Source organism: Mastomys coucha, unplaced genomic scaffold, assembly GCF_008632895.1.
Source record: "Mastomys coucha isolate ucsf_1 unplaced genomic scaffold, UCSF_Mcou_1 pScaffold23, whole genome shotgun sequence".
NCBI classification, from domain to species: domain Eukaryota; kingdom Metazoa; phylum Chordata; class Mammalia; order Rodentia; family Muridae; genus Mastomys; species Mastomys coucha.
The window spans coordinates 60,689,601-60,713,856 of record NW_022196906.1 but is presented as its reverse complement, the minus strand read 5'-3'; the positions used below and the strand labels follow the sequence as shown (position 1 = coordinate 60,713,856).

General features: G+C 48.1%; 1 protein-coding gene across 2 annotated transcripts in view; it reads right to left on the bottom strand.

Annotated features, from left to right (window-relative positions):
• Dapk2 (death associated protein kinase 2) overlaps window positions 1-23,263 on the bottom strand; it is a 116,064-nt gene extending 92,801 nt beyond the window's left edge. Inside the window, exons 1-2 of one of the 2 annotated variants that reach the window (XM_031343473.1) lie at window positions 23,105-23,263; window positions 15,942-16,039 (exon numbers count right to left, since the gene is read on the bottom strand). In XM_031343473.1, coding sequence (XP_031199333.1) covers window positions 15,942-16,033 — 92 coding nt within the window. In that variant the 5' untranslated portion in view covers window positions 16,034-16,039; window positions 23,105-23,263. The remainder of the gene's footprint in view (window positions 1-15,941; window positions 16,040-23,104) is intronic. The other variant, XM_031343474.1, reaches the window with a different exon arrangement.
• Window positions 23,264-24,256: the final 993 nt, after the last annotated feature.

Genomic DNA, 24,256 nt, shown 5'->3' with positions numbered 1-24,256 from the left:
CAACTCCTCCACCCCCCACCCCCCAGCCCCCCAGGTAAAAAGCCAGAACCCAGGTGTGCAGCCTTAGGGAGAATGCAAACAGCACAGCTCCCTTCTGTTTTTGCAACTTTAAAACCTATCCCAACATCAAATTACAAACTTCTACGTGGCTTTGCCAGAAAACCAGAAATATTCCAGCCACAGCTCAAAATAGCCTGACCGTGGAATAAGCCGTTTTTTTATGAGTGCTGGTGGGTTCTAATCAACTCAGCCACTTTGGTTAAAACAAACAACAAACATGACTCCCCTCCCCCCGAAAGCACAAATCCTTCCTCCTAAGAAAATGAACTAAGTGGAAACTGACTTTAGTGATAAGAGCAGACTCCAAGGCACGCTGGGAAAACAGGCCCTTATCTGGGACAAGCACTTTCCACTTACAGTGTGCAGACTGGAGATTTCTCAGGGTAAGTCCCCTCCTCTGAGACAGGTCCTGTGGAACCAGAGGCAATGACTTCCTCAGTCTCAGATACAGGCTCTACTGATACTGAACAACCTTAAGACCCCTTTGGTTGTTTAGTCAACCAGGTACAACAAACCAACTTCTCACCTCAGAGCCCCGATGCAGACCCCCTATCCTCCGGCCCCCTACTCCCAAACAAAGGTCCTTCCCCAATACTAACAGTCAGCAAATGAAGAACCTCTAGGCTGGCCAAAAGGTACCTCAAAGGAGACCATCTGTTCCTTGGTTCTTAAAGCCCCACAGTCTAGGCCAACTGTTCCACTAGGGTTGTCCTACTATGTAGTCTGATGAGCCGCTCTATGGCCTTGGAGAGTTAGCTGCCCTGGTCCAGGCACCCTCTTCCCTAGAGGTAGCTGGAGCCTATCCTACCAATTTCTGTGGGGTTAGTAACAAGCCAGAAGGCCCCTAGAACAAAGCTAGCATGCAATCAGTGGTAATTATTCTAATGCTACTTCCAGCCTAACCCTCACCCCAGTTCTCCAGTTTCCACGACCTGGGCCCTCCTCCACCTCTGGCTCCTCCCACTCTAGCTCTCAAATAACCACTGCCCAGTGTGCCCAGTTCCCAGCCCTTGGGAAGGACAGGCCTGGCAACCAGGAAGTACTCAAAGCAACCGAACAACTATTGACATAGAAAGCAATCCTGAAATCTGACAGGCCTGGAATTCTTTTTCCTACCACATTCCACTTTTATGGTTACAGATGGGCAGGTAAAACGCACTGAAATTGGGTTCTGTTACCCAGACTTTGATTTTGACAGCTGTGGTCCCACAGTGCAAGATGCAAAGATACCTGGGTGATTCTGAAAGATCCTTCAGACTCTTTGGAAGAAAAATACAATTTCATTTCCAATTATAAAAGATATTACGGGCTGGAGAGATGACTCAGCAGTTAAGAGCACTGACTGCTCTTCCAGAGGTCCTGAGTTCAATTCCTAGCAACCACATGGTGGCTCACAACCATCTGTAATAGGATCTGATGCCCTCTTCTGGTGTGTCTTAAGACAGCGACAGTATACCCATATAAATATATATATATATATATATATTAGATAAACCAGGAGTGGTGGTGCATGCCTTTAATCCCAACAATACTCGAGAGGCAGAGGCAGGCAGATCTCTGTGAGTTTGAGACCAACCTGGTCTATAGAGTGAGTTCCAGTACACCCTGTCTCAAAAAATAAAAATAAAAAAGAAATAAAAACAAATAAAAGATATGTTGTGATCATTGTAGACAGCATAAAAACCTGGGAAATGACTGGTGAACAGCTCTGCCAGCAAAAGTGCTTATGGGTAAAAGTGCTTTGGACAAGCCTGAAGGCATGAGTTAGATCCCAAGGATGGACATGGTAGGAGGAGAGATCGGTCTCCTGCAAGTTGTCCTCTGACCTCCACATGCACTGTGGCAAGTATATGTGTGCAAATAAATAGTATTATTTTTAAAAAGCAAATGGGAAAAGTGTATGACTTTTTCCTCTGTGCTTGTATAATTGTTTCTCTGTGTGACATTCATTTTAAAACTAACAAATGAATTAGTGACCCAGCTAGTGACTGTGCATGGAAGGCTCTCTTGCTCGTTTCCATTCTCTCCACTCCTAAACAACATATTTATTGGGGAGGGGAAACTCCCAATTGCATAACTCTATCTCGTGTTATCAGGGGTGGGTGAACTTCTCCCCTCTGAATGAGTTAATGCAGTCATCTCTCCTGTCCACGTTCACACCACAGAGTCAATATTTACCACGTTGCTAAAACAGGCACTGGTCACACAGTGCCAAGTCACCTTGTCTAATCACAGCAGTCTCTGTGGCACCCACAGGCTTTACTGTACCACAGGCTACAGCACTGGGGGAATGGATCTAGTCTCTCTGAGCAGGTGGCTGCTGGCCAGCAAGGATGCTTCACATGAGCATGATAGGACCGGCGTGCTAGAGAGCACTTCAAAAATAGAGGAACTAGCCGAGTTTGACCGTGTACTCAAGAGGTAGAGGCGGGTGAACTGGTACAGGTTCAAGGCCACTCTGGTCTGCATAGTGAGATGGGGGAGGGGGAGGGGACTGATTCCTCAGAGGGAAAGGGCCTGCCTCTAAGCACATGTGGTCCAGAACCAAAGCCAGGACTCTCTCCTCCTATGTTAAGGCTGTCTATTGTCTTGTCTCATGGAGTCTACATGGAGTCCATCAACATGAAGGAACAGCTGAAAAGACAACAGAATATAACTCACTGGAGCTAAAACTTAGGCCAAGTATTTGAGAGGATCCATTTCTCACAAGGGTCTTTCCAGAGTGGCCCAGTTTCTTGAAATAATGGTTAAGTGATACCATTATACCCTCAGTTCTCCAGCTGACATTAAATAATAATTTTTTAGTTTTTTCTTTTTTTTAATGTTTGTCATTTACTTATTGTTAGGGTCTTAGAAACATGTCACAGCATACATGTTGAAGTCAAAGGATAACTTTCAGGCGTTGGTTCTCTCCTTCCACCACATGGGTCCTGAGGATTGAACTCAGGTCTTCAGGTTCAATGGTAAACGCCTTTATCCAAAGTGACATCTAGCCAGCCCCTCTCTCATATTTGTATTATACATCAATGATGCAAAGATGCCTCCCCAAGGCAACCCCAGTCTGCTGATCTCTCTGGGAAGAAATATATCCATTGGATCACCTGAAGTCTAAGACCTAAAGGAAAATACCAACAGAAAGGAAAAGCAGGGGGGGTCACGGTTTGGGGGAGTCCTCCGACAACAGGGCTCTGAAATAAGGTCCTTTTCTCAAGAGCATCATGGGAAACAAAAGGAGCAAGTTAAAAAAAAAAAAGGAAAAGCGACTTTTTGTGACACCAAATATGCAAAATGTTTCTATGAAGAAGTGGAAACACTAAGGAATCTCGAGTGAGGAACCTTGTGCTCACATCCTGCCTCTGCCACCAAAATGACAAAGGACCCAAAGGGAGAGTACCACATCAAGGACACACAACATACTGGTTGGTAAACTGATATCTGAACCAAGTTCTTCATTCCAAGCCTATGGCTGATGATCCAGAGAGCACAGCCAAGTTCTTCATTCTGAGCCTATGGCTGATGACCCAGAGAGTGCAGCTGAGTCTTTCTGTTCTTCTAATTCTTGGAAAGCCCCAAGACAGCCCTAACCCTGATCTGGAGTTTCCATAGCAACATGATTCCTCCTCTTCTTCCTGCTCAGTTGGGAGCAGGCCCTACCTATAAAGGGAGGGCCCCCAGGACCATACTTTCCTGAGAGAAGGTGCTTCTAGCTGGGTCCAAAGAACCCGACTCCACCTAGGGTTAAAGAAACAAGTCAGGACAAGGGTCACCAGGCCCACACCAGTGCAAAAAGATGTTGCAATGCAGGATGACCCTGGGATATTACAAAGTGCACAAGTAAATATTCTAAATAGCCAGTAAATATTCTAAATAGCTCTGTCTTACCCTGACAAGAAAACAATAAAGGTCGTGGAACAAGACCTTGATGAAATGCCACCCAGGACGCATCTCTACCTTCTCCTTGGTACAGACACAAATTCATAGCCCTCGGGAGCTCAGCAATGGCTGGGCACAGCCTGTGACTGCCAGCCTGTGTGTATTGAACACCTAATGTAAATAGAGCCAGCTACCTACCGAGGACACTGAGACTAACACTTGGCCCCATCTTCAAAGGGTTCACAGTCTAGCTTGGAATGCAGCCTGCACCCTAGAAAACATAGCACTTAAGACAAGGATCTATGAAACAAACTCTGGGGGCTCTGAATTGGATGGAGCTGGAAAAAGGAAGCCACACGAAGGTCTCAGAGGGAAAGGAGGTATTTATAAAGAACGAGGGCTGAGAGACATTAGGAAGAAGACAAGAGGAGGGATAAGAGCAGAGGATCAGCAGAAAAAGAACGTGAGAACTACTAGCTAGTGAATGGGTGAGAGGGTAGGCTAGCTGAGTCATCTCCTTCAGTCTAGCAGCCACTTTGTCCCAACACTGTTTCAGATATTGTACAGGAAGACATGGCCGAGACAATTAGATAGTCAACATTCTTCCTCCAGTCAATGGTTATTTTCCTCAAAGCTATTAGGTTAGGCTAGGGAAATGGCTCACTGGGTAAGAGCACTTGCCAGCCAAGGTGAAACCTGAGCTCAGACCATCAGAACCCACACAGTAGGACATGTCTCCAACCCGAGCATACCTATAGCTAGGTAGGGAGTGGAAACAGGAGAATCCCCAGAGACTCAAGTACCAGCTAGATTACAGCACACCAGCACAGAGGCAAACACCTCCACGTCTCAAAAGAGGTAAAGGGTAAGAACCAACATTAGAGGTTGTTCTCTGACCTCCTACGTGTATGCATGCACACACATACTCATATATACCCATGTGCACACACATTTACACACATAAACATGCACACATGCTTGCACACACATATACTCATGAACACATACATATACATACTTACGCATGTATACACACACATTAATACTCACACTGGAAAAGAACAGAGCCCAGAAGGCATCCATTGTTAAGTAAATTAACACAGCCAAGACAATTGACAAAGAAACTTCTTTAATGAAGGAAGGAAAAGAATAAACCAATATCCCAGAGAGCCTACTGTGTGTCTCAAGGACCATCTGAAGAACTGAGTTTGTACAACTGTATATTCTACACAGAAGCAAGACTTCTAAACTCTTGCATGCATGTTTGTTTGAAATCTGTGGCCACAGATGACAATCATCATGCTTCACGTTTCAACCATAACCTCACACAGTCCTCAGGAGAGGGCTGGGTTCAAATCTCGACCTGAGAAAGTACACTGTACATATTGCCTTTCTCATTCACACATGATGAAAACCAAGGGTCTGAGAGTCAAAGAAACTTGCCCAGACTCACACAGGCCACCCCAGCAGTAATGCAGACCCAAGTTCAACCCTTGACCTTGAAGGACCAATTCTTGGCCACATGCTAAAGATGGTAGTTTAACTGCCCCCACAGATATAGCCTACCATACAAAATTCCAGGAGAGAAGGGACATGGAACTGTGGAAGAGGGAGGTAGATCCAGCACCTCTAACCTAGGGCCTGGAGACCTTCCTAACCAGCAGGAAGTCTTATAGGAGTATGCACGAACTCCAGGAGAATTCAGTCAGGGTTCACATGACTCCAAACTCAACAATTACTGTAGGTATCCTGCTTTAAGATGGCTTTTAAAGGTGTATTTATTTTTAAGTGTATGAGTATTTTCCCTGTGTGTGTGTGTGTGTGTGTGTGTGTGTGTGTGTGTGTGTGCGCGCGCGCGCGCGCGCATATACCACCTGTATAGTATCTTTGGCAGCCAGAAGAGGTCATCAGATCCTGGAGTTGCAGACAGTTGTGGGCCACCAGGTGAGTACTAGGAATCAAACTCAAGTCTGTTCACTATAAGAAGAGGAAGTGCTCTTACCTGCTGAGCCAGCTCTCCAGCCCAAGACGGGCTTTAAAACATGGTCCTCTCAGGAATCATTTCAAGGGTGCTGCTCAGAGCTGAGCTGATGCCTTATCTCCACTCGTCTGTCTTCTCTGTTTTCCAGGGCAGAGACTGGACCTTTGTACCTTTGCTTTCTGTAAGATGGGCACAATGGCTTTCTACTGTCTGTTCTGTTGGGGTTGCTACTGTTGTGCTGGTGATTGTAGTGGTAGTAGTGATGTGTGCATTTGTGTGTGTGTGTGTGCACGCACGTGCGTGCTCGAGTATGTACGTGCATTCGTGCGTGTGTGAGTACATGTGTGTGCAGACCAGACACTGATACTGACTCATGCTCCTCAGGGGCCATCCACCTTGCATGATAAGCACTTTACTGACAGCTATCTTCCCAGCCTCAGAACTAGCTTTGTTTTGGAGAAAAATTTCAACCTGCTTTTGAATCTACAAAAGTCGTCTCTGGGTGTGGTGGCACATGCCTGTAATCTCAGTATGTAGGAAACAGAGGCAGAAGAATCATGAATTTAAGGCCAGTCTGGATTATACTGTGAAACCCTGACTCAATAAAAGACAAACCAGAAACAAACAATAACAAAAAAAAAAAAAGGAAAATATGCAATGTCCACCCAGGGAGAGGAGAGGCTATAACAACAGAGTCCAACTGCCCAACTGTGGAAGGATGGGCCATCTCTCTTGGGTGAGAAGGACAAGAAATGCCAACAGCAGCATGGCAGAGTGCGCAAGTCATGTCATCAGAGGTGTCTGTCACCCCACTGGAAGCCACTATCTCCTTTGTGCGGAATTTCCTCTCAGCAACCTCTGATCAAGGAATGAAACTCAGTTGACCTCGAAGCCCTCTCAGAGATAAAGGACAGATACAGACTGGGCCCTTGGTCCCTGCTGGGTTAGGTCACAGAGAAAGAACAGCCTTGTCTACAAGAAGGTGGTCCCCCCAGCTCTGAGAGCCTGCCTGTGGGGGAGGAAGCACTCCCTGGGGGCCTTGGAAGGGCTGGGTCAGGCAACCGGATTTCCCAGTGCCCTGGAACGGAATGCTCTTTAAAGGAAAGAAATGGGTTATTTTTATTTTATGTGTATGTATAAATGCCTGTATGCATATGTATGTACCATGTGCATGCCTGGTACATATGAAAGCCAGAAGAAGGTGTCTGATCCCCTGGAACCGGAGTTAAAGGCAGTTATGAGCCACTGTCTGGGCACTAGGAACCAAACCTAGGTTCTCTACAAGCCACAAGAACTCAACTGCTCAGCCACCTCTCCAGAATGCCCCCTATACACACATCACCTCCGCCACCATCACCACCACCAACGCTGCTGCTGCCACCACCAATATTTATGAGATGGACTCACTGTGTGGTCCTGGCTGGCTTGAAACTCACTGTGTGGACCAAGCTGGCCTCAAACTCAGAGAGCTGCCTGCCTCTGCCTCCCAAGTGCAGGGATTGAGGGCATGTGCTACCAGGCCAGGAATGTTCATTTTCATTTGAACATTGAATGGTAGAGGACGGAGATTCCAAAAAGACAGGAAACACAGAGGACTCAGATTGTACATGTGGGGTTTTGACAGCCCTGTGAGTCAGTGGCCATCTCAGGACAAATAAACACAGCCTATGAGAGAGCCAGGCTGTTCACATCAAACATTTCACAAGGGCTGAGCCAGGATCATGTGTGGATTTGGTGACTCCAGAGCTTAAGACTTGTGCTGCTAGGATGGGCCCTTTGGGGTCTGGCCCTGGACTATGTCCTCCTGAGTAGGTCTCAGTTTTATCTGTCAGCCCAGGCACTTCTCAGCACAGACTGGTAAGAACGTCACACTACCCAGAAAGAACCACGTCAACCATGGTCTCTTCTCTGCTTGTAGTTTCACCCTGAAGTGCTAACCATAAATGACCTAAAAACAGAAGGTCATTTTGTCACACTCCAGGCCCTGTGCCCAGCCTACTACAGTCCAGCAGCTCAGGACTCAGGATTAGGGTACCAGAGCCCCAGGCTAGATGCTGTCATAGAGGTATGATGGGAAGCTATCCCAGCCATGAAATGGACAAGGAGATTCTCAGCAGTTGCCTGGTAAACTGCCATAGGCACTGATGAATCTTCTCCTCTGCTCTCTGGAGGGACCTGGTGAGGGGGAGGTCACAAGCAGAAAGAAAACCTTAAGCAACTTGGTACCTTAAAGGAAGGACTGTGCCAGAGTCAGGTGTCATCAGCAAATCCTACCTCTGACTCATGCTGGCTGGTTGTTTAAGCTCTCTAAGCCTCTGCTTCCTCAGCTATAAAAAAGGAAGAATTCATAGCACCCCAATTGGCTGCAAGGATGAAGGCCTGTACCTAGTGCAGAGCGGGGTCCAGAGAGGACAGTCCCTGGAACCCCGTCTCCTTCCCTCCTTTTTGCCTCAGCCCCTCTCTGAAAATGATAGGATTCACCTGGGTGCCCCATGGCTCTGACAAGAAGAGGCTTCTATAAGCCCTGAGTATCTGGGGGCCCTGTATGGGTGGTGAGGGGGACAATGAAGCAGGCCCTAGCGGGCCTCTGCTCACTCACACCTCTTCCCCTTTTACTGAGACCTATTTATACCCTGGTTCCTTCTCCTCCTTGGGTGTCCACTTTAAGGAGTTCTACTGTGTAAACAGTCAGCTCTCCTGAAGAGGAACAGGAGACACATTTTTTCTCAGCAAAGGGCCAAGTGGTAAATATTTGAGGGACTGGGGACCAAAGACCAAGATCCACATGATTATCTGGGTATTATATAACATGGGAAAAGGCAAAGTTTTATGAAAGTTTTTAAGTGTTGTAATTCAACATATACTAAGTAACTGAGGTTTTTTGTTTTTTATTTTTTGTTTTTTTTTTTTTAAGATAACTGATCCTCAGATGGATGTGGGAATACAGATACCATTTTGCTTGCTTAAAGTTCTAGGTTGGAGTTCCCTACCATCAAATACACTGGAAAAGTTCACTTGTAAAAGCTATCCTACCTGGGCATAGTGGCCCATACCTTTGCCCCCCACACACACAAAAGGCAGTAAAAGACTTTGTCTTGTACACACACACACACACCACATTTTTTTAATTAAAAAAACAAAAACAAAACAGAACAACCTATCCTAATGTCTTAGTAAGGGTTTCCATTGCCGTGATGCAACACCATGACCAAAAAACCAAGTTGGGGAGGAAAGTGGTTAATTCAGCTTACACTTCCACATCAATATTCATCACCAGAGGAAGTCAGGACAGAAACTCAAGCAGGGTGGAATCCTGGAGGCAGGAGCTGATGCAGGAGCCATGGAGGGAGGATGCTGCTTACTAGCTTGCTTCACATGGCTTGTTCAGCCTGCTTTCTTATAGAACCCAGGACCACCACCAGTTCAGGGATGGCACCATCCACAATAAGCTGGGCCTTCCCCCAATGATCCCAGGCTAGCCTTGAACTGGCTATTAGAGCTGAGGATGAGAAAATGCCTTACAGCTGGATCTCATGAAAGCACTCCCTCAGCCAGGGCTGCTTCTTCTCTGATGACTCTAGCTTGTGTCATGTTGACACACAAAGCTAGCCAGTCCACCTGATAAGCTCCAGGGCCTGTCACACATAGGTCAACTCAGATTTTTCATGTAGGACTGTAGTTTTCTGTCCTCTGGACTAGACAATGTGGAAGAAAGTTCTTAGGTTTGAAAGTCTACTTTGGGACTGGGCAATGTGAAGAGGCTGTGGCTGTGGCTGTCCCTTTGTGGGGGGCCCTGGATGGCAGGGCCTGGCAGCAACTTCCACCTGTACTGCCTAAGAGTCCTGGGTGCTTTACTCCAGACTCCAGACTTGATGGGGAGCCTCAGAGCCCCAACTCTGGTTTCCCTAGCAACGGGGAGAATGAGAGCACACTCCTATTTCCTTTCAAAAGCACCCCTATCTCAAGCACACACTCTGCACGTTTCTAAGCAGAACCCTGGGACTAGCATTCTGGGTGCCCCAGGATCTCTCATTCATTCTACAACTGGAAGAGGGAGCACCCACTCATCTATGCCAAGATCTGCTCCTCGTCCCTGCTGGCCTGGGCCAGTGGAATGCCTTGCTTTCATCTTATGTGAAACAGAACATATTGCATGTGCCCTACCTTCCCTGCTCATGAAACGAGACAGAAATACTATTGTGGGAAAAGTAAAGAAACAGAGACAATAAAGGCTAAGGTTAAGGGGAAAGTAAACAAGATTTTTACTACTTGAAATTCCCAATGGGAAAATCTTAACATACCTTCACACACACACACACACACACACACCCCAATACCAAGGAGTGAGTGTTGGCAAAACCACAAGGAATGCCCACTTGCTGCTTAGTATTTTTTCCACAGGCGTGCGCGCGCACACACACACACACACACACACTAAATAAATACATAAATAAGGGGGCTGGAGAGATGGCTCAGCAGTTAGGAGCACTGAGTGTTCTTCCAGAGGTCCTGAGTTCAATTCCCAGCAAGCACACGGTGGCTCACAACCATCTGTAATAGGATCTGATGCCCTCTTCTGGTGTGTCTGAAGTGAGCAATGGTGTACTCATACATAAAATAAATAAATAATTAAATAAGTCTTTTTAAAAAATTAATTGAATAAATAATCTTTTTAATTTGGGTGATATGCAGGTGAATGTTGACAGTTTCATTTTTCTTACAATTTTTTCCTATTACATTTGAAAATCAAGTATATGAACTCTGGGCACACAGAAAGGTATAATTTTTTTTAAGTGAGTTAACACATACACACACACACAAATCTACACGCTGACAAGAAACGAATAGCATATAAAGGTCATCCACAAATCCTGGGGAGACGATGGCTTCAATGACCCCTCAGGGGAGCCTCTCAACCCTTCCATTCTCACAGTGCAAACTGGGCTTCGCAGGATCCGCCCATCAAGCTGAACACTCTGCATGGATGCTGAGCTTCCCTCTGACTGAAGCAGGCTCCAGGCAGCCACTTTGTTTGAGTGGCTTTGTGCTTTGTTTTCCTTACAATGGGTGATGAACAGCACCACACACACACACACACACACACACACACACACACAGGATGTCTGTCATCCAGGGCTCTCTGCAGGCAGCTGGGGTTTTTCATCCTTTTCTGCTCTTTCACTCAAGCCCAGGCCCACCACTCCTGAGTCCTGACACAACCCTTGATTTTTTGTTTTGTTTTGTTTTGTTTTGTTTTTTTTCGAGACAGGGTTTCTCTGTGTAGCCCTGGCTGTCCTGGAACTCACTCTGTAGGCCAGGCTGGCCTCGGACTCAGAAATCTGCCTGTATTCGGGGTCCCTCTGTCAGCACACAATCGAGTCCAGATGTTCGTTTCACTTGCTTTTCAGAGTATTCCTAGGCCCAAGTTGAGCCTTCAGCTTTATGGAACAAGAACTACCCCCTAGCACTCCTGTGCTGTGACAATGTCCAATAGACCATAGGTACCTTAGATTTAGCCTAAAGCACTGACGGGAACCCATACATCTACACACATGCACAGACACACACTCACACACACACACACACAAACACACACCTTATAGAAGCCACTGGCTTATAGTCTAGGGCACAACTTTAGCCTAGAAGGCTTCCTTGAGGCCACCACCAAGCATGTCTGTACCGAGCCCGTGAACTCATGTTTACACTCCTACACAAAAGGTAAAGCAAATGAATCCAAAGCGAACATGACCTTCCCAAAGTGACAGGCCTCCAACTGAGTCCTGGTTATCCTCGGCAGATTGTGTGACCATAAATATATGTCTTCACTTCTCTTCTTTGCCTCAACTGTCAAATGGGAACACGGAGTCCCCTTGTACTGAGCCTTGACCTGAGCCAGTCACTTCACATTCTCAGAGGCAGGAAATAGCAGCACATAAATCCCAGATCAGGGTGAGGGACAGTTCCTGGTGCTCAGCCTGGACGTTCTCTGAGGTTTGTTGTGTCTCTTGACTTCCCAGGTCTGTTCCTTGAGGTCACTACTCAAGGCTTCAGGGGCTGAGCTTCTTCATCCGCAGAACTGGAATGGTCTCTGCATCACATGGTGAGGTGAAAATTAAATAAAGGGCTGCCGAGATGACTCAGTGGAGAAAGCTGTCTGTTCCCTCATCTGACAACCTAAGTTCAATCTCCAGGCTCCACATGATGAAGGAGAGAATCAATCCCCACAGGTTTTCCTCATATATAGGCATACACATACATACCCAGAAGAACTGTAGTTAAATAATTAAAGGAGTTAAATGCAGTAGGACTGGAGAGATGGCTTCAGGTGGAAATTGTGTACTGCTGTTACAGAAGACCTGAGTTCAGTACCCAGTACTGACGAGCTCACAGACGCTTGTAACTCCAGCTCTAGGGGATCTGATGCCTCTGGTCTCCACGGCATCTGCACGCATGCACACATACCCACGATCTCACACACACAAAAATAAACAAATAGGTAAAACATTTTTTTTAGCGAAGCGTTAATGGTGCTTCTGTGTTCTGTTTTCCACTTTATCTGAATTCCAGGGCTTATGAGAGTAGGGTGTGACAGAAGCCGTCTACTTTCATAAGTGTGAGTATTTTGCACGCATGTATGCCCGTGCATCATATGCATGCCTAGTGCCGTCGAAGCCAGAAGAAGATATCAGAGTCCCTGAAACTGACATTACAGACAGTAGTGAGCTGCCTTGTGGTGGTGGGAATTGAACTCAGGTCTTTTGGAAGAGCAGCCAGTGTTCTTAACCTCTGGGCCATCTTGCCAGCCCCTTAAAAGTATAACTTTTAACAGTAGCGGGGACGGCAAGAGCAGAAACAAGTCACCGAAGTTGGGTGGATGTCTGGCCTTAGTTTCAGTGTGGTCTGATGCCTGAGATAGGAAACTAGATATTACCTGGCATCAAAGAGCCCAGCACTAACAAATGCGAGATAGGCCTAATCTCATGCCTAGCCTCTCCCTGAGCCATCTGCCCCTCTTTGCTGTCTGGGCCTCCTTAGCTCTTTGAGGAATGTGAACTCCATGCACAAGTAGACACAAAAGAGTAGGGGTGTGTACGAGAGTGAAAAACACCCTTGGCAACTTAGAGGAGAGACGCAGAAATAAAACTAGCTGATTGTTTAGTATTGTTTCGTTGCTGGTGTTGTGGGTTTGGTTTCTTGTCTTGTTTCTGTTTGTCTGTCTGTCTGTCTGTGAGATGGGGTCTTACCAGGTAACTGACAGTTGATTTCTAACACACAGAGACCCTTCCCCCTTCTGCTGCTTCCCAAGCATGGAGATTAAGGGTGTGTGTCATACACCTGGCTGTTTGCTTTGAGACACAGAGGTCTTATTATGTGGCTAGCTTTGGCCCCAAACACCTCCTCTCAAAGCCAAACAAAAAAGGAGAAAGGAACCAACTCCCCTACCTTACATTCTCTCCCACTCCCCAGAAGTGTTCAAATAAAGGAAATGGGTTTTGCGTTTGTAGGTTTTTATGTCCCTTTGAGGCTAGGACCCCTAACTTGATCACCTTCACTCCATCACACATGTACTTTATGACCTTGGACAAGCCACCAGTCTGAGCTTCATATAAGACAATGGGTTAAATGAGATTCTCTTTGTGAGCCTGGCTCCAGTCAGTTTTCCCTGTTCTTCCCCACTGGGAGTTAGGAAGGCCAAACTAGCCTCTCTGTAAACACTCTAGAAGCAGCAGACAACCTCCATCATCACGAGCAGGCTGGAGCGGAAGTGCGTACAGCCAAGAGCGGAAGTGTGTACAGGCAAGTATCCACACTCAGTATGGAACCCAGGGCTCCGAGCAGCCTCTCTCACCGGCCCATTTTAAATATATCTCCCGTTCTTCTCCCTCAAAGCACCCTGTGCCCTCCCTTCAGACCTGACCTGACCATGACTCATCCTCTGTAAGTCATCGTGTTCCTTGCCTCTCTGCATCAATAAATCACAGACTGCAAGAAGACAGGACACATGTTTTACTTAGTACTGCTTTCGGTCATGCCTGGCACACAGTAGGTCCTTGCAGCAGAATCCTGGGCTGGGCCCCCCAGCACCTCCAACCCTCCCAAAAACTATGTGGCGATCCTCAAAGTAGCTCTAATTCCAGTCCATTCTAGAGCCCCATGCAGGACCCTTCTCAACCCTGAACCTCAGTTACAACTGTCAACTAAGGATCCTGGAAGGAAGGATTCTTAATGGCCTTTTAGCTCACAGACCTCTAGCCGAGTCCTAGCATGTTTGACTACTCCACAGGTCTCAGTCTCTGTCGACTCTACCAACCTTTGGGGATGGAGGACCCCAGGCAGTGAAGTACATGCAGCCTTCAAACACTCGCAGGGAGAGTCTGCAAACTCAATTGTCTCCCAGTTCTAATAGCTCACGTCCAAAGTGGTGTCCAAAGTGGCAAGTCAAGGAGAAAATGACACAAGAATTCCCCAAGAATTCTGGATCCTGCTCCAGGATCCTTGACTAGCCAACTTCTCAGTTTCTCTGCCCCTCAGACATCAGTCCAGGCCTTGTCAAGCAAGCCTCTACCAGGCTGGAGTTCCAAGAGGGACACAAGCATAGTCTCTTGTGCATCATTGTGCCTGTGGCACAGAACACAGGCAAAGTCAAGAACACCAACTCAGACACCCCGGGGGTAGTTCCCTGCCAGGAGAGGCTATTTCCTGTGCTGGAGGGGGGAGGGGCAGAAGGGTATGCAGCAAAGAGACCCTGATATTTCATTCAGAGACAGGCTCCAGAAGAGCACCCCAAAGCCTCTGCCCTCTATCTGTCTCAAACCCCTTTTCTGAGCCAAAGATCAACAAGAGAAGGCTGAGGAGCCCTTGAAATCTGCAGACACTCGCACCCCACCCAACCGGCCTGCTAGGTGGGTTATTCCCTAACCCATACACCCCCCGCCCCACCCAACCGGCCTGCTAGGTGGGTTATTTCCTAACCCATACGCCCCCTGCCCCCCCACCCCCCGTTGCCTCTCATCTTGGAATAAGGCTCCCTGGCCTTACTCTGTTTGCCTTTAAAACAAGGGATATAAGAATTAGTGCTAATTCAACAGTTCTAAAGAAGGCGAAAAGCTTCCTGTTTTACCTATCCAGTCGGATAGGCACCCTAAACAGCGAGTGGTTTTGCTCTTCTGGGTGTGTGAAGGGCTGAGATGGAGTGCCCTGAGAAACACATGTGAGTGTGCAAGAGCCTTGCTCACACGAGAAAGCAGGACAGGTGTGCAGGGACAAACCAAACAGGTTGGAACCTTGGCTTTGTTGCTTGCCGCCCTCAGCAACTTTGAGAAATTCCCTTAAACCCTGCCCTACCGTTTCCCACTCGTAAGACAAGAGTGAAGGTAACTTCTATCCCCCACATGGTTTTGAGACCCAGAACTTGAGAATTGGTGTTTTGTAACCACTAAAAAATACCATCTAAAGATCAACCATTCTTAGAAATGGAAGTCCAGAGGGAAGTTTCAGGAAATCCAGTCTCTCCCTTCACAAAATAGTGACTTTGAGATGACAGGGGTTGTTAGCATAGCCCTACTCTGGGCTGAGCAAACACAACTCCTATCCCAGAAACTTCCTGATGAGGCTGGCGTGGCTGTCACTCAATACAAATCCCCTTTCAGGAGGATTACTTCACCTCCCATTCAGACTCCAGCTTTAAAAAGAAAATCCTGGGAAACCATGGAGAATCCCGACGGGACACCAAGGACAAAACCAATGGGTCACATGTCCAGCCAGCCTGGAGGGGGACTTTGTGGGGGGGAAAAGGTGACAGATGCTCAAAGATAGAAAACACAGCCAGCCCCCAGCTGCTCACCTCTGCTGCTGTTGTGACGCGGCACAAGATCCGCAGAGTCACCCATGAGGATGAGTAAACCCCGGGCCTGTTTTGCAAGACTCTCAAGAGCCCTGTGACAAGCCCAGCTTTACCACAGCAACCGGCCAAGAGAAGAGTGTGCCTGTCCATGCACACCCCTCCTCCTCTCACACAATGTCTCACCTGCCCAGTTCCTCTCCGATGTCATAAAAGTCCTCCACCTTCTGCTGTTTGAATGTCTCCATATTTGGGCTCCTCATCGAGGTCTGGATCATACAATCCTGAAATGGAAAGAAACCGAAGCTTAGGGTGGCTGTGCAAACCAGCACAAACCCAAGAATCTGAGTTTGGAAAGCAACCAACTGCAAAGGAGAAAATGGTTTAAGTTGCCCACAGCTGGATTCCTTAAGAACGGATCCGTGTGAGCTTCTCACCTGTGCTGATGAAGCACACCAGGGGATCTCACCTGTGTGTCCTGACCCCTTTGGGGGTCACACATCAGATATTCTGCATATTAGACATTTATATTATGATTCATAACAGTAGCAAAATTACAGTTATAAAGGAACAACAAAATAATTTTATGGTTGGGAGTCACCATAACATGAGGAATTGTATTAAAGGTTGTGGCACTGGGAAGGTTGAGTACCACTGATGTATAATGTCCTGGCTAGTTTTCAACTTCACACGAGCTCATCTCGTGTGAAGACATCTGAAAAGAGGGAACCTCAATTGAGAAAATGTCTCTATAAGATCTGGCTTTAAGGCATTTTTCTAGTTAGTGATTGATAGCAGAGGGTCCAGCCCATTGTGGGTGGTGGCATCCCTGGGCTGGTGATCCTGGGCTCTATAAAAAAGCAGGCTGAGCAAGCCGTGATGAGAAAGCCAACAAGTAGCTCCCCTCCATGGCCTCTGCATCAGCTGCTGTCTCCAGGATCCTGCCATATTTGAGTTCTTGTGCTGACTTCCTTCAATGATGAACAGATATGGAAGTATAAGCCAACTAAACCCTTTCCTCCCCAACTTTCTTTGGTCATAGTGTTTTGTCACAACAATAGTAACTCGAACTAAGACATATAGGTTTTATTCCTCTCTTAAATGTTATTTTATTAGTATTTATATGTTTGTGTTGGTTTATGGGTATGAACACATAAGTACAGGCCAGGAGAGGGTATCAGATGTCCAGGAGCTGGAGTTACAGACAGTTGTAAACCACTTCATATGTGTTCTGGGAACTCAACTCAGGTCCTCTGGAAGGGTGAGAGCTCTTAATTGCCGAGCCATCTATTATTTGATTCTTCTTAATTTTTTTTTTTTTTTTTTTGGACACGGGGTCTTGATATGAGCCTCTGATGGTCTACAATTCATTGGTTGGCCTCAAATTTGTAGTAATTCTCCTGCCTCGGCATCCCCAGTGCTGACATCATAAACATGTACTACCACACCTGTCTCCTGTTTCTAAATGAAACAGAAAAAGAGCCCTTCCTGCTTGTTCAGACCTGTCTGAAGATGTTCACGAGAAACAGAACCATGTTCTCACTAAATTCAGCTTTACTGGGACAAGAGGTGTCTGCAACCAGGGATCTATGACCCCAGAGGTGTCTGCAGCCAGGGACCTCTGACCCCATAACTAAGAGGCAGGGGGATAAAGGATTCAAGGCCAGCCTGGACAAAACAGTGAAACCCTGTCTCAAAAACACCAAGAGCTGGGCTGGAGAGATGGCCCAGTGGGTAAGAGCACTGACTGCTCTTCCAAAGGTCCTGAGTTCAAATCCCAGCAACCACATGGTGGCTCACAAAAACCCATAATGAGATCAGACTCCCTCTTCTGGTGGGTCTGAAGACAGCTGCACCGGAGCGAGGGGGGGGAGGGGGGTGGAGAGAGCGGGGCTGGCAGAGGTCCTGAGATCAACAGCAGCCACACACATGATGGCTCATGGCCATCTGTACAGCTACAGTGTACTCATACACATAAAATAAATCTTTAAAAAAAAAAAAAAGCACTTGCTGCTCTTCCAGGGGACCCAGGCTCCATTCCCAGCACCCACACAGTGAGTCACAATCACATGTAACTCCAGTTCCAGGGGATCTGATGCCCTCTTCTAGCCTCACCTAGCACTGTGCACCTGTGATAAAACACCTCCTCTACACATAAAATAATATTTCTAAAGCCAAAATATGGTGATGCAACTCAGAGGTAGAATATCTGCCCGGCGTGTAAGGCCCAGTTTTGTTACCATTTAAGATGCCAGACACTTAGCTTTCCCATCTGTAAAATGGGGCCAATCCTGTAAAAATCAATTTCAAATCATGAAATTGTTTTGTGAATGATCAGGTGATGTGGCAAGACAAGGGATTATCATGACCTCAGCTTCCTTGGGGCCACTGCCACCCGACGGCGAGTCTGAACGGATTGGTAAATGTTCACTCATCACCTCATAGGGAACATGGGTGGGGATGGCGTGACGAATTAAAACAGCACCAGGAGTCAGGAGCCTCGGGTGCTGGTTCCAGCGCTACCCACATCTAGCTCAGTGACCTCATCACTTGGCAAAGGGACCCCTGTTTCTTCATCTATGGAACACGGCTCTCTCCGCCTGCACGGGGCAACTCAGCAAAAGACACAGGGCAGTTTGTGCCACAGGGAATCCTCACGGTAGGGCTTGGAACTTGCCCTGTGTTCACCTTCCCAAAGAAGCTCACTAAAGAACAGCACCCTGCAGGCAGGGCGCCCTTACAGAGATAGAACCAACTGCCTATGGATGGGTCACTCAAGGATCCTTAGCAAAGGCCTCCTTAGCAAAGGCCTATTTTAGCAGCCTTTCTTCTGCCTGCCAGTCAAACGCCAACCACACTCAGTCCGTGACCCTGAAAGGCTCTGCTCTCTAGGTTTAGAGGGACCGTCACATAGGATAGGTCTCACCAACATCAGATGCCAATGGATGAAATCCTTCTCACAAACCAGTGCCCCATTACCAGAATGTCCCCTCCTTCAACCCCCCTGCCAAAGCACACAGGTTCTTGAGACCCTTAGGCAGAGCTGGCCTGGCTCCCAGATCTCACTTTCAGGGTCACCTGCACATGGGCACCCACGACCCTTCATGTATCCTCCTCCTTCATGTCCACTGTATACTCATGGAGAGCCTGAGTGTGCACAGATACTAAAATGAGCAAGCCTAGAAACAGGACCAGGTGGATGTGGATTATCCCTGTAACCCACAGCAGGCTGGCACCCAACAAAAACACCCCTATAATCCCTAGCATCTACTTCATATACCAGCGTGGGGATCCACTGGGGCAGGGGGGTGGGGGTGGGAAAATGTAAGATACCATGCAAGTAAGGAGGAAAATGGTTTTACTGTCATAGCCCAGGCCACTGTGTCTCTGCTTCCCATGGCCATGGAGACATTCATGTTCCCTTCTCGGGAAAAGATTTTGACATCCTCTTAGCAAAATTGACTCAACCAAGATCAGAAACTGAACCTGTCTTCACTTTCAATATCCCCGCAAGCCTCCTGAAACCAACGCTCATTCCAAACGAACCATTCATTGGCTCCTAGGGGAGGGTGCCAGTCTCCACGGGTAGATAAAAGCAGAAAACCCCTCACAATTTTGTTGGCAGGAACACGAATCGTGGTCTCAGAAGAGCTATGATCTTCCTTTTGGTGACAGGCCAGCTCCATTTGCCAATCGGAGCTGAGCTGGATTCAAAGAAGCCCCAGTTTCCCCCCAGAAACATGGCCAGGTGTGGTGTGGAGGGCAAGAGGACTCAGTCCCAGATGAACTCCCTATCCCACATGTCATACACTAGAGTCACAGCAGACCACTCCTGTCCACCTGGTTCACCCTGCCATGTCTCACCTCTGGGAGAGCTCTTTCCATGGGAAGCACACTAGACAGCTGCTCCATGCCCTTAGGGTCTAGGAGCCCAAGTGCCACCTTCTCTACGAGGCTCCATGACCCTGTTCTTCCCCTGTTCAAAGATTCTTAAAAAATCCTCTTAATAGGATTAGGTTAGAATTTTCTCATTCTGGCTCATAATCTGTGCCTGTCTCAAAAAGAAAAGCAAAGAGACTGGAGAGAAGGGTCCATGATTAAGCATGCTGACTGCTCTTGCAGAGGACCTGGGTTCAATTCCAAGCCTCCACATGATGGCTCACAACCATCTGAAATTGTGACTTCAGGGGAACTGGCACCCTCTTCTGGCCTCTCCTGGCACCGGGTACAAATGTGGTGCAGGCAAAACACTCATATACAGAAAATAAAAATAAATTTTGAAAAAAGAGAGAGAAGCAGTCACACAGGCTTGGATTCAAATCCCTGTTCTGTTGCTTATGACCACATTGCCCTTAGCTGAGCACATGATAGCTCTTCTGGGCTTCACACTAACATCCATGGAAAACAGCTCTAGTCACTGTTGCGGGTGAGTTCGCAGAGCAACCAGAACACGGAGACACTGCCAAGTGGTACATACTTCGAAAACCACACTGAATACTGTGGAACCATCTCTGTGAACGTACTGCGAGAAACAGACGTAGCTGTTTTCCAGAATGATCCACGTAGCATCAACTGAACTACTAGCAACAACTAAAAACTGAAACCAACCACATGTCCATCAATAGAACAAGGGAGCCTATACAATAGGGTGGAGCACGAAGCACGAAGAGCAAAAGAAACCAGGTCCCACAAAAAGATCGTATGCTGTTTGATTCCATTTGGAGAAGTCTTATCCACAGGATGGGGGAGATAGCACAGTTCTCAGGGTATACAGAAAGCCCTGGTTTCCATCCCCGGTGCCAAATGCACTGGGTATGGTTGGCACACACCTGCAATCCCAGCACTCAAGCTATGCTTTGGGTTTCAGGCCAGTGTGGGCTATAAGGTAAAACCCTGTCTCCCAGAAGAAAAAGAAACGGAGAAATAAAAATACTGGGGATACAGCTCAGCCTGTAGAGTGCCCACCTTGATGACACAAAGCAGCCTTAGCTTCAATCCTCAGCACTCCATAAACCAGGCATGGTGGCTCATACCTATACTCTCAGCACTCCAGAGGTAGAGGCAGGGGAACCAGAAGTTTAAAGTCATCTTCAGCTACACAGTAAGTGCAAGGCCAGCCTTGAATATATGAGATCCTGGGGTAAGAGACATGGAGAAAACTAATATCTATTTTATTTTTTTAGACTGTTCTTTGTAGAGTTATTTCTCCATATGTGTATGTTTTTTTGGCCTGCATGGGTGTTTCAGCACCACATGTCTGCTGTGCCCAAAGAGGCCAGAAGAGGACACCAGATCCTCTGAACTAAAGTTACAGATGCTCATGAACCACCATGTGGGTGCTGAACACTGAACCCAGGTCCTCTGGAAGAGCAGCCAGTGCTCTTAACAACTGGGCCACCTCTCCAACACCCTAACAAATATCTCTGTTTTATAAGTAAGATGACATATGCGAAACGCTTTTGGAGCTCCACTAAGGCAAAGGGTGTAACATCCTCACCTCTGTCCCCTAGGTAGTAGCTAAAATCAGCAGGTACTATAAGGTAATATAAGATGGTGATTTGTAGTTAGGGCTCCAGCATTCTTTCCCATGGCCACAGCTCAGATACTCCATTATCAAATCAAACACCTGTGGCAGCTCATCACCCTTCCATCACACCTCCACAAGATCAATTCTCGTTTTAATTGATACATTCTCAAGAGTCAAGTGCAGCAACTCTGAGGTAGAATTATAACCACTAACTTTGAAAAGCTGAAAACCACATAGCAAAGGCAAGGCACATGACTAGACCTTTGGACCAGAGGCTTAGGCTACCAGCTCCAGGCCTCCCAAAGATGCCACCCATTTTGGGATGTCCACATTTCTCCCAAGGGGGCCCTGGGAATTCTCCTTCCCTCCCATGGCCTTAATACCAAACAGCACTCTAGGGGGTAGCACAGACTTCCTGGGACCCGCGGAAAGGGGCCTCACAGAGACGGCTCGAGTTTACTCTCTTCCTCAGAAGTCAGCAAGCCGAGGAACTGAGCCAGAGCACTCCCACGCAGGTATCCTTGCTGTGGACTGGGGTTGGGGTAAAAACTTAACCTTGAAACAAACGTCTGAACCCACTGGGATCCGGTCTCAGTCACTTGTTTGACAAAAGGAGAAATGTGAGGTCCAGAGAGGGACCACCCAACTCCTCCAAGGGAAGCTCAGACTGGAAAGCCAGGGGCTTCTGGGAGGACCATTCCAAGGAGAAGGCACCCCAGGTCTGGAACATCACCTCACATTTCCTAAGTTTCCTCTACTGGTCACTTTGCAGTGTTAACACTCTGAGCTTCTCATCCAATTCCAGTACGAGAAACCAGGCTATGGCAGGGTCGGGCAGTGGTTTGGAACACACACCCACACCCTATGAAGAATCCTCAGACACAGGCTCTGGGGAAGCTGCCAGCAGAAGGGAGGGGACTCTAGCTAGCACCACAGAACCCCTTTGGGCGATCCCTGATAACGAAGCTGGGGCTCAGAAGGTCAGCCACCTCCCTGAGTTGACATGAGAAAAACTCCGTCTTTTGATAAAAGATTCAGTTTCTTTGGGCAGCTGGATGGTTTGCCCCTACATCTAACAGAATGGAAAGCTCTAGAGAAATGGTCAGGGTTGGCTACTTTATTCCTGCCAGCAGGTAGTTTGCTGTCCCAGGGCAGCAGATACCCACCCATTCCTGACACTTTACTCAAGCCTCCGAAGACAGCTACTGGGTTATCAATAACATCACTTTAGATGCCAAAAAATTAACAGTGGGCGGATGGGGAGAAAACAGGGCTTTGAACTCAACTCTGAAGCAGTCAAGGTACCAGCTGCTTTTAGTCAACAAAATTTCCCTAGGATGCCAAGACAGTTGGGAACTAATGTCAGAAACCAAAAGAGCGGCTTCCAGCTGCCTTTAAATTCTAGACGACAGGGAGCCAGGGAGTGTCCTTCCACCTGCCCGCAGCTGTTAGGCCACCCTGAGGTTCATTCCGCAGGAAGCAAACTCCTGGCCCGAGGCGGGCAAGAGGAGGAGGAGGAGGAGGAGGTGTGAGCCCACAGAGGCTGGGCTTGTCTCTCTCCTACCGGGGACTGGTCCCCTTTTGTGCGGACCAAACTTGATGCAAGGTTGTTTCCGTTCTCCTACCCTCTGTCCGTCTCCCCACCCCGTCTCTGGAACCAGAGTGTCAAGCTTAGAAGGCACCCCGAGGTAGCAGCGTGCAGACTGGCCTCCGGCTGTCGTCACAGCGCACACACCACAGAAGGGGCCATATCCTAGACAGGCAATGCCCGGCCACCCCAGCCCCTGCTGCCGTCGAATTCCGCGGCCCGGGCGCTACTCACGGCGAGAGACTGCGCTGCATGTGCGGAGGGCTGGACGTGCACCGGGGCGCGGCGGGATGTGCGGCGCTCGGCTCAGCTCTGCTCGCTGCGCCCGCCCGGCGTCCTCCAGCAGAGCCGCCGAGGAGCCGAGGGGGCGGAGCGGCCAGCCCTGTCCCAGGCGCCGGCTGGAGGCGCGCCCCGACACTCGGCCTGGAGCTCGGGGCGCCCCCTGCTGGAACTCCCGCGGGACCGCCCCGAGGTGAGGGCTTGGATGCTCAGGCGACCAACAGGTTCCCTAGTCCTTTCCCGGCCCCGGCCCCGTCTCTCACATGCTGTGCCACCCGGAGTGAATCAACCCAAGTAAGCTAATGATCGACGCACTTCACAGCCCAGCACAACTGCCCAGAAAACAGTCTTTCTCTGCCCTTCGACCCCACCCACGCACACCCTGAGGGAGTCCCACTACCCCAACTGCAGAGATTCTCTGGGGACCTCGACTCCTTTGTCTCACACAAGGGTGGGAAGCCCTCATGTCACCCCCTGACCCTCGGCTCAACTTGAGGATTGCCCACGTTTGCCCTTTTCCCACGCCAGCCCCTGGCACCATTCTTGGGTGCAGTCCGAGTATCACCATTAAGCCTGTCTTAATGAAGGACTTGATTCTCCCTTCCTTTTGCCAGAAATTATCAGAGGAGAAAATATCAGTGGTAGGGTTGGTGGCTGGGAACAAAACTGAAGTTCAATGGTCTCGATTCAAGACCAGAGGCCTTTCAAGGACTGGCACCAAGAGCCTCCAGCCCTAAGTCACTGTGACGACTAATACTGTCAATGTGGCTGGATTTACAACCAATCATTCTGGAGATAAGCCTCTGGGCGTACCTATAGGAATTTCTAGATTGTGTTTCCAGAGCTTTGGAGAGACCCACCCTATATGTGCACAGCAATGGTCCACGGGGCTGGGGTACAGGACTAAAAAATAATCGGGGAGGAGAAACTGGCTAGTGAGGGCCGCTCTTCTCTGACCATTGCTGCAGTGTCTGGCAGAGCTTCAGGAAGATCCCAGACCTTCGCGTGTTACCTTTCAAGTTTGTGCAGCTTAGAGGGCTCTCAGTGAACAGAGAACCAGGATTTAACTTCTCTCTCTCTCTCTCTCTCTCTCTCTCTCTCTCTCTC